At 38.6% G+C, this 10051-nt stretch overlaps 1 protein-coding gene across 1 annotated transcript; it reads left to right on the top strand.

Moving 5' to 3' along the window:
* The first annotated feature begins 225 nt into the window (after positions 1 to 225).
* On the top strand, positions 226 to 7852 carry LOC131164642 (protein NRT1/ PTR FAMILY 6.3). The gene is made up of 5 exons (XM_058121977.1): positions 226 to 436; positions 657 to 834; positions 999 to 1038; positions 1340 to 1908; positions 6484 to 7852. The coding sequence occupies exons 1-5, from the start codon at positions 334 to 336 to the stop codon at positions 7352 to 7354; spliced, it is 1761 nt and encodes a 586-aa protein (XP_057977960.1). The 5' UTR covers positions 226 to 333; the 3' UTR covers positions 7355 to 7852.
* Positions 7853 to 10051: the final 2199 nt, after the last annotated feature.

The following is a 10051-nucleotide window of genomic DNA, read 5'->3' as shown; positions in this document are numbered from 1 at the left end:
ATTGGTGCGAAATTACCATTATCTGAATGAAAAAAAAAAAAATTTGTTTCTAATTTAATAAGCTCAAACCGAATTAGATTCACCAGTAATATCTAAATTTATAAAAGGTGAAGTCTGTGACGCAAACCTCACATAAAAAACTATGAATTAGCATTACGACCAGTAATTACCATTTTACAACACTTCTTAAATAGTCACCCAATTCCCTTACAAGTCAAGGCCCCTTGGGCAGCTATAAATGGGCCAATGCCCTGCCTTCCTCCCCTTGCACCAGAGTAGTAGATAAAAACAAGCTCTGCAATCAGACTCAACAGCTCCCTTACTGCCATAACAATGGCTCTCCCCCAAGTCATGGTCCCCTACGCCTGGGACTTTCAGGGCCGCCCCGCCTCCAAGTCCAGAACCGGTGGCTGGACCAGCGCCGCCATGATTCTAGGTCCACTTCTTCTTCTTCTTCTTCTTCTTCTGCTGCTGCTGCTGCTGCTGCCGCCATGATTTTCTTCTCTGCACTCTTTTAGTATCTTCTCTCTTCTGCTTCTGGCTTCTAATTAGGGGATTTATTAACTTGTTTGGGTATTGATTTTAGTAGTTTCTGACATTTCTGTCCCTGTTTGATGGTTAATTTCTCTGTTTTAATTTTGTGGGGGATGGAGCAGGGGTGGAGGCATGTGAGAGGCTAACCACGCTGGGGATCGTGGTGAATCTGGTGACTTACCTGACGGGCACCATGCATTTGGGCAATGCTACCTCCGCCAACACCGTCACCAACTTCCTTGGCACCTCCTTCATGCTCTGCCTGCTCGGCGGTTTCATCGCAGACACGTTTCTCGGCCGGTAGCTACCGTATTCGATTTTTTTTTTTCTTTTCAAAGTTTAATTGTATTTCATTGCACTATTGTTGGTTTCTTCTTGTCTTTTGTTTCCATTTTTGTTACCCGATGCTTGGGTTAAGCATGCTTTGTGCTTATTAACCATTTTTTTTGTTCATTTGATAACAGGTACCTTACCGTCGCCATTTTCGCCACAGTAGAGGCCACTGTAAGACTTTGGCCCTGCCCTTGGTTCCATCATTTTCCATTACCTCTTTGTTTTTATCCCTCTAAATCAGTGATATTTTTCGTTACCCTTTTTCTTGTATGTGTGTTTTTCCTTATAAAAAAAGAAAAGAAAAGTATACTTCGAAAAAAATAAATAAATAAATAAAAAAGGACATTTCTTCTGCCTTTGGTAGCAGGCTATGGCCCGTTTCAAAAAATTTAGGGGACGCCCAGAGCTAGTGGCACTTCAGTTCTGGCTTCTTGAGCTTAATTGTGTTTTTTTTTTTTTTTTGTTTGAACAGGGCGTCATAATCTTGACAATCTCAACTATAATCCCCAGCCTCAGGCCACCGAAATGCGCAGCCAACACCGGCCCATCTTGCGTTCCTGCAACTGGGATTCAGCTCGTGGTTCTCTACTTGGCGCTATACCTCACCGCGCTCGGCACTGGCGGCGTCAAATCGAGCGTTTCCGGCTTCGGTTCGGACCAATTCGACGAAACGGACAAGGAGGAGAAAAGCCGAATGATTAAGTTCTTCCATTGGTTCTTCTTCTTCATAAACATTGGATCACTTTGTGCAGTAACCATTCTTGTTTATATACAAGACAACTTGGGGAGGCAGTGGGGTTATGGGATTTCTGCCTGCGCCATACTTATGGGATTGGTTGTGTTCTTATCGGGCACCAGGAGATACCGATTCAAGAAGCTCGTTGGGAGCCCATTAACGCAGATTGCTTCTGTGGTTGTTGCAGCTTGGAGAAAAAGGCATTTGGAATTGCCCTCTGATCCGTCATTTCTGTTCAACGTTGACGATGTTGCAGAGGAACAAGGAATGAAGAAACAGAGGTTACCCCATAGCAAGCAATTCTGGTAAGTGTCTTTTGAACCAATCTGCAGAAATTATCTTTTTCTTCTTAAGATTGATTAGGCAATTTTAGAAAGAACGAAAAAGTATCAATGATTAAGCAAAACCAGCCAATCAGAATCAAAGAATTATTGATTCTAGATTGGTGTGGTATAGGCCAGCCACAGGGCAGGGATAAACAGAGGATATTGTTTGGCTGCAGCTATTACAAGCCAAAAACCGTTCCGAGTGTTGCATCACATTACGTGAGTAACGCTTGCACAGGTGTCATACCTTGTCTGGATCTCCTGTTTGGGTTTTCAATTCCACGCTTTCAGTCCAACCAATCAGAGTCGAGAATTCTAGATCTCATTTTTTAATTATTGTTTTGAATTTATATTAAATTTGGATGGAATGAAATATAAAGTTATATTAATTTTTTTTAAAATTTATTAAATTTAAATTTAAATTTAAATTCAAAATTTGAAATCTATACTTTCAATCTAATATCACACTATTAGAAATAAACTTAAGTGATATGATACACACGTTCTACCTGAATGCAATATGTGGGCCTACATATTTGTAGATGGATCTGCAATATTGCATTCCAACTAACAAAACATGTCATGTTTAGCATTGTTTAACAATGTATAAATGAGAAGAGTTATAAGTTTAAGTTTGACTTGCGAAATACAATAAAACTTAATTCAGTTTATAAGACTAAGCATTATCTATTTTCTAGGTGACTCATCCACTAAAGAAATTAAAATTTTAAATTTTTACAATTTTAGAAGCTATCATAAAAAACTAATGAAAAGATAATATACACGTAGTTACATATTTGAGAAGTTAGTTTGGATCTTAAATTTATAATTTGTGAATTTCAATGAAATATTGTACAAAATTATACATGCTATTCAAATTCACACATTTAAATATTGTACAAAATTAGTCATATTAAATTCACCTCCATTGTTTGTTCCAATGATTTTGACTTTGGTCTCCAATTGGGTTTTTTTCATGGCACAAAAATCTTGTAAAATAATGGTTGTATCAAATTTCAATCTCAGCAAATAAACCCATGTGCATCTACTTAAATCATCAACAATGGACAAGAATTATTTGTAACCATTTGTACTAATCTCATTACAAGGACCCCAAATATCACAATGAATTAAATCAAAACATTTTTTTTGTTTTGTGCCGGCTTACATGAAAGCGTAATTTGTGTTGCTTCGCCAAGGGACAAATGGAACAAGGATTGGTGTTAGAGGATGCAGGTATGCAAACATTGCTATCAAGATTAAAACCAGAATATTAAGAATGGCCTAATCTGTAGTGCCAGAGATCAAGGTCCTGACGTCTTTTGGTGGTTGATGCAGAGAAGGGAAGCGAAAAATTGAATTGGTCAAGAACTTCTGACAGAGTTGAAGGAGACACTTGTTGTCGCAGCATATGGTATAGCCCATCTTTCACTTCACCCATTCCAGTCATTCTGCAAGTCAAAAGGTCCTGAATATAACAGTAGTCAGAAAAGAATACAAGGCAACAATTTAGAGATTGAGCAAGTTTCTTTGCAGAAATTAAATTGAAAGTAAAATTAATTAGGAATGCAAAGGACATCATGGAGAATGAGAGAGTCTGAGAATTTGACAGTTCCTACATGTATTACAAGAACATTTTCTCCATTTGGTAAAACTACAAAGTAAGATGCAGTTGCCTGAATAGAAGTAAAAAGGGGAGTGGAGCAGATCATATGATCTGTTGCTCCTGTATCAAGGATCCAGGGAGTATAAAAAACATTTCCTGGTTTGTGTTGAAAAACATATAAGCATAAAGGTATACTAGACATTTTATGAATGCTTGCATCAGAGGATGAGGGAGTAACTATAGCTTTTTACATTGTTTGTGTTGGGAATAAAGAACAAATTCCCAAAACCTGTGACAAACAAAATAGAGGAAAAATAACGCCAAAGAAAATCAATCTCACGCACAAGACAATATTTACGTGGTTCGGAAATTTTGCTTACGTCCACGGAGTTGCAGGAATTTCAATATTATCAGGAAGAAAACACAAAGAGTGTGGCGATACAATGCTCTCCCTCTCACTCTCTCGCAGGTACAACTGCGCTAACCCTAATCACTTGAAAGCAATTCGGGTCGGCATCCAAATTAAAACACAATTAGGCTGCACAAAAGCCCAACAGTTTGATGAAGAAGTGAAGGGCTGAGGGTTCGTAGGTGGCTTGATGAGTGCCATTAGCTGGGAGAATTGTTCGTGACTCAAAGATACTTGGCCTTTGTCCTTCACCATTTCCTGAGTAGGAACCATAGCTGTAGCGGCCATGTTAACAACTGATTTGCTCTTATAATTACTTTTGTACCCTGACGGATACCCATGGAGTTTGAAACATTTCTCTGTTGTATGTCCTAGCATTTGACAGTGAGAGCAGACTGGTCTACTTGGGTTAGCCTTAAAACAACATTCAATAGAATGACCTGAGATTTTGCAATGAGTGCAGTAGTATTGGTCTTTTCTTTGTGAAGAAACATTTGATTTGCCTCCCTCTCAGAAATTCCCTTTTCTGAAAAGAGCCATGGAATCAGGAACTACAGCATTCGGATTGGATATCTCTATCCTCTTTTCTTCTTGTTGAATCACATAATAAACTTCATTCAAGCTAGGGAATGGCTTAATTAACAAAATCTGGGCCTTAACTTCCTTATATGACTCATCCAACCCCATTAAAAATTTCATAACCCAATCCCTTTGTTGATTTTAAACCATAATCTTTAAGCCTCCACACGTACAGTTAGGAATACTCTCATAGTTTAGCAATTCATCCAAAAGAGTTTAGAGTTTAGAGAAGTAAACACTTTGAGGGTCTTGATTTTGCATCAAGACTGTTTCAAAAATGCGTGGGACATTTTTCTGGGAGAAGCGTTGTTCAAGATCCAGCCATAGGAGATGTGCTGTCTCAGCATAAACAATGCTGCTCTTGATATCTAGTGTCATTGTGTTTTGCATCCAGGTTATAACAATATCATTACACCTTAGCCAATGCTCCATTAAAGGATCTTCCGGATCTTTTGGCTCACAGAGAGTTCCATCTATGAAACCGAGCTTGTTCTTTTTCCTTAATGCTCTTCTCATTGATCGAGTCCAAGAGTGATAATTATTGGCATCTAAACGGTGAGTAACAAGCATGCCACCATTTGCATCCTTGTTGTCGATGTAGAAAGGGCTGCTGTGGTGATTAGAATCGTGAAGAAGAGCTCTTGAGTTTTGTCCTACAGGCTGAGTTTGATTTTGGCTTTGATTTGGATTGGGGTTGGTGTTTGGAGGAGGATTACCAATTTCGGATTCTTCTAGCTCATGCTCTGATACCATGTTGGATTTTTTAGAGTGGAAAAACTGAAGCACAGAAAAAATTGCAGAGAAGAAAGAATTTCTCTTCTTCGATTAATTTATTCAATGAACAAATTGTCAAATATATACAGCTTGTGAAAGATTCTTCTTCTAACAAATTCTGTACAAAGTATATATCTGTTAACATTTTACACCAAAAATAAAAAAAAAATAAAAAATTGAAGGGAATATTTCTATTACAACCTTGTAACTCAGCTCAGCTTGCCCGCTTCTTGCTGATGTTCCAATTCTGCATCTTTCCAATATTTTCAGGCTTCAACAAATATACCCTTACAAGTTTTTTTTACATAAGATTTAAAACCCACCAAAATATTATAGTAATATCAAAATCCATTAAAATAGTACAAACTCACCTTATTAAAACTTATACTAAACCATACCCCTCTTTTGTACAAATTCCTCAAGATCATCATTTAAATTTTCATCCTTATTCCTCTTAATTCCCTTTCTATTCCTTAAACCAAGTACAGATATTAATGGGTTTCGGGTCTGGCCTAGGAAGTTGATGAGGTGCACCACACATGGACACATCTTGCAACATTAGTTGAACTGATGGTACGAAAGAACAGATAAAGAAGGGAATCAAATATCACGAGCCATTGTACCACTCTGTCCCCCGCACCCACTTTAGTCTTCTCGCTTTTGTCTCTTTCTACCTCCATTATACATTATTTATGTTAACCAGCCTTCCCTCTCTGCAACTCATGGATTGGATACAAAGTAACGCATGACCTTTCCCAACAGATTTTGCTTTCGGCTGGTCTTCTCCAATTCAATTCATCACCACCTCCCCCTGCCTACCTAACCATCATTTTGCTCTATTTTTCCCTATTTACTTCCCACTTTTTCCATTCCTCCCTATAAGCTTCCCCCCTTTTCTGCTTACCAAATTTTATCTCCTATGCAAAAAGACGCACAAAAGAATCTCTGAATAATTAATTACAGATCTCTCCGTCAGAGTGTCAATTGATCTCTAACTTCGAAATATCGAACATGAATTGTCCCCCATCGGGGAAAAAAAAAACTGGAATCTGCACAAGAGGGACCCGATGCTTAATTTCTTATGCTATCAAGTTAAATTAGTGGTCACTCCTGTAAATTAATTTGGTGTAGAAACATTTCTCTGCGGGCTAACAGGTGATTTTATGTTTTCTTTCCGTGAGTGCAGTTTCCTGGACAGGGCAGCCATCAAGGGAACTGAAAACGTAAGCACCACTAAAGTGAACAAATGGAGTTTATCAACCTTAACAGATGTCGAAGAAGTGAAGCTGGTTATTAGAATGCTGCCCATTTGGGCCACCACCATAATGTTCTGGACTATCTATGCCCAAATGACCACCTTCTCCGTATCTCAGGCCACCACCATGGACCGCCACATCGGCAAATCATTCCAGATCCCTGCAGCATCGCTCACGGTCTTCTTCGTCGGCAGCATTCTGCTAACCGTGCCAATCTACGATCGGCTCATTGTACCAATTGCAGCTCGGTTGCGCCACAACCCACAAGGCCTCACTCCGCTGCAGCGCATAGGGGTCGGTCTTGTCTTCTCAATATGTGCAATGGTGGCAGCAGCCCTTGTCGAGATCAAGCGGCAGCGATATGCCCGATCAAACGGATTGACGGGCGACCCAACGGTCGAGATCCCCCTGAGTGTGTTTTGGTTAGTGCCCCAGTTCTTCTTTGTGGGTTCTGGTGAGGCCTTCACTTATATTGGGCAATTGGATTTCTTCCTGAGGGAATGTCCAAAAGGGATGAAGACTATGAGCACAGGCTTGTTTCTGAGCACCCTTTCGCTAGGGTTTTTCGTTAGTTCGACTCTGGTTTCTATAGTGCACAAGGTGACAGGGCACAGGAAGCCATGGCTAGCTGATAACCTCAACAAGGGGAAGCTTTACAATTTTTATTGGCTTTTGGCAGTATTGAGTGTCTTGAACTTGGGAGTGTATTTGGTTTGTGCCAAGTGGTACGTGTACAAGGACACAAGGCTAGCTGAGGAGGGGATTGAATTGGAGGAAGCAGAAGATAGTTTTCATGCATAGAATGGAGAAAGGGGTTGGTTTTCTGTTTTCCAAAATGCTTAAAGACACTGGCCCATCACATTAGAGACCAATATTGCTTCAATCACTCACCTCGTAACACATAAGCCACGATGGTAATAGACTCGTGAAATTTAGCATTCCTTTTTTATTCTTGGTATTGTGGGTAAGTGCATTTTCTCATTTAGTTGGGGGTGGATCATGTATGGAAAAAGAAGAGAAAAAGAAAACAATTGTGGAAATAGTGCAAGTATGTATGTATAATGGAAATCATGTAGTTGTACTAGATTTCTTGAAAACCGTCGACGGTTATTGCATAGCCCATTGACGATTACATCGATGGTTTCAGACAAAAACATTTCCAGAAGGAAACCGTCGATTGTTTGTTCAAACGGAAGGTGGTGTATTGAAACAGTTAGGGGTTTGTTGGAAATGTTGACAATTTTGTTCGTTGCTGATGCAACCGAGGATCTTCTTATTTTAATATTGGTTGATATCCAATAGCCTGAGATTTGTCTTATTATATTTTTTGAATATTTGTTGTTATCTAATAGTTTAAGATATTCTTGTTATGCATTTGAATATTTTTGAATTTGTAACTACCATACTTTGTACAAGTCATATATATATATATATATATATGATGTTGAGAATTCCACTAGTGAGTTTGTCCCACATTAAAAAATTAAAATGAATGATGGGTGCTTATATACATGGATGGACCCAAGACCCAATTAGTTTGAGCTTTTGGGTCAAATTGGTGTTCAACCATGTGTATCAAGCCCACCCATGGGCTCCTCGGGTCCTAACAAGTGGTATCAGAGCCGACGGTTCGTAACTTTGGGTGAGTGACATCGTAAAAGTCAAGATGAGAAGCTAATTCTCCTGACGTGTTAACAGTTGGAGGACCAAGTGTGTGGCTGAGGCCAATAAGGATCATCTAGGCTGCAGATGGATCCGAATAGGGTCAAGACGTGGGAGGTAGGATTGGTTTGGAAGCATGTGGAATGCAATCTGAGGCACGTAAGATGCCAGTGGTAAGGCCCACTTGAGCAATTGTTGGAAAATTATCCTAAAAGGGAGACGATTTCCGTTCAAGAGGGAGTAGAGGAACTCACAAGTGAGGGGGAGATTATTGAGAATTCCACTTGTGAGCTTGTCCCACATTGGAAAATTAAAGTGAATGATGGGTGCTTATATACATGGATGGACCCAAGACCCAATTAGTTTAAACTTTTGGGTCAAATTGGTGTTCAACCATGTGTATCAAACCCACCCATGGGCTCCTCCGGTTCTAACATCTGCAAATTCTATATAGTATCAGAGTTTATTTCTTTAACGAGTTTTTTTTTTTTTTTTTTTTCTAAAGTATAAGACATCTTGTTTCTCTAACGAGCTACTTGAAAAGCAATTTGGCTTTCCAATCAAGAACTTATACTTCAATATCTTGTTATGCAAATTCTTGTTTTTCAATGTTGTGTATTGTTTAGTTACTTTGACTAACATCTTATGCACTTTGAATAAATCATTTTATAACTCTTCATAAGGTGACATGCTTTCATCATTGGATTCATCACTACTATAGCCATTAACCAATTTGGATGAGGAGCTTTCCTCATCGTCCCAAGCCATATAACAAGTATAAGCAACCTCTTGGTCACTTGATTCATTATCGGAACTACTTGCACTCAAATTGTCCTAAGTAGTGGCTTTCATTGCCTTTTTCTTTTTCTTCTTAGACTCTTTCTTAAGCAGTGGACATTCCGATTTTATGTGTCTATCCTTCTTGCAATTATAACATGTGGGGATTTTATTCTTTGATTTCTTTGTATTAGTTTCTTCTTCATCTGATTCGGAGTTTTGGATTCTTCTTTTGAATTTGTTCTTCCTTCTTAGTATTCTTGCAAGGTTCTTAGATATATAGGCCAGTTCATCTTCATCCATTTCATCTTTATCCTCATCACTAGAGTTTTCTTTTGAAACTTTGAAGGCTATAGATTCTTGAGCTTTAGTTTTTCCACTTATTTCATTCATTACCATTTCATATGTGAGGAGAGAACCTATAAGTTCATCTAAGAAGGTATTTTTCAAATTTCTTTCTTCGGTTATTGCAGTGGCTTTTGGTTCCTATATAGGTGGCAGTCTTCTAAGAATTTTTCTAATCATTTCATAAGTGGTGTATGTTTTTCCTAAGGCATTGAGGGAGTTAATTATGTGGGCGAACCTAGTGTACATGCTAGTGATCGATTCATCCGTTTTCATCTTAAAAGCTTCAAATTCGCTAGTGAACATATCGATTCGATTGTCCTTTACATTAGTAGTATCTTCATAGGTAACTTCTAATTTATCCCATATTTTCTTGGTTATTTTGCAGGTCATGACTCTATTGAATTCATTAATATCTAGAGCACAATATAAAGCATTGATAGCACTTGCGTTTACTTGTAGCATTTTGTGATCTATTTCAGTTATGTCCTTTTTCTCTTTAGGGATTTTTTTTTTACCATCTTCTAGTTTGGCAGGAGTTAGATCACCATCCGTGACAACCTCCAAAGCTCTCAAATCCATAGTTTGAAGATGTATAATTTCTTATACATTCACATCCTTTGTTTCAAAAATGTATAATTTAAACCACAAAAGATGGGTGGCCTAGTTGAGGATTGGCTCTCTCCAAAGGGAGTCACGCCTATGTGAGCCATT

The sequence above is a fragment of the Malania oleifera genome, chromosome 9, assembly GCF_029873635.1.
Source record: "Malania oleifera isolate guangnan ecotype guangnan chromosome 9, ASM2987363v1, whole genome shotgun sequence".
In the NCBI taxonomy this organism is placed as follows: Eukaryota; Viridiplantae; Streptophyta; class Magnoliopsida; order Santalales; family Ximeniaceae; genus Malania; species Malania oleifera.
Note: the sequence above shows the minus strand (reverse complement) of the source record. Positions and strands in the feature narration are given on the sequence as shown.

Coding starts and splice junctions, on each gene's coding strand:
- LOC131164642 (XM_058121977.1), top strand. CDS start 334: ATGGCTCTCCCCCAAGTCATGGTCCCCTACGCCTGGGACTTTCAGGGC. Junction 437..656: donor CAGCGCCGCCATGATTCTAG/GTCCACTTCTTC, acceptor GGGATGGAGCAG/GGGTGGAGGCATGTGAGAGG. Junction 835..998: donor GCAGACACGTTTCTCGGCCG/GTAGCTACCGTA, acceptor ATTTGATAACAG/GTACCTTACCGTCGCCATTT.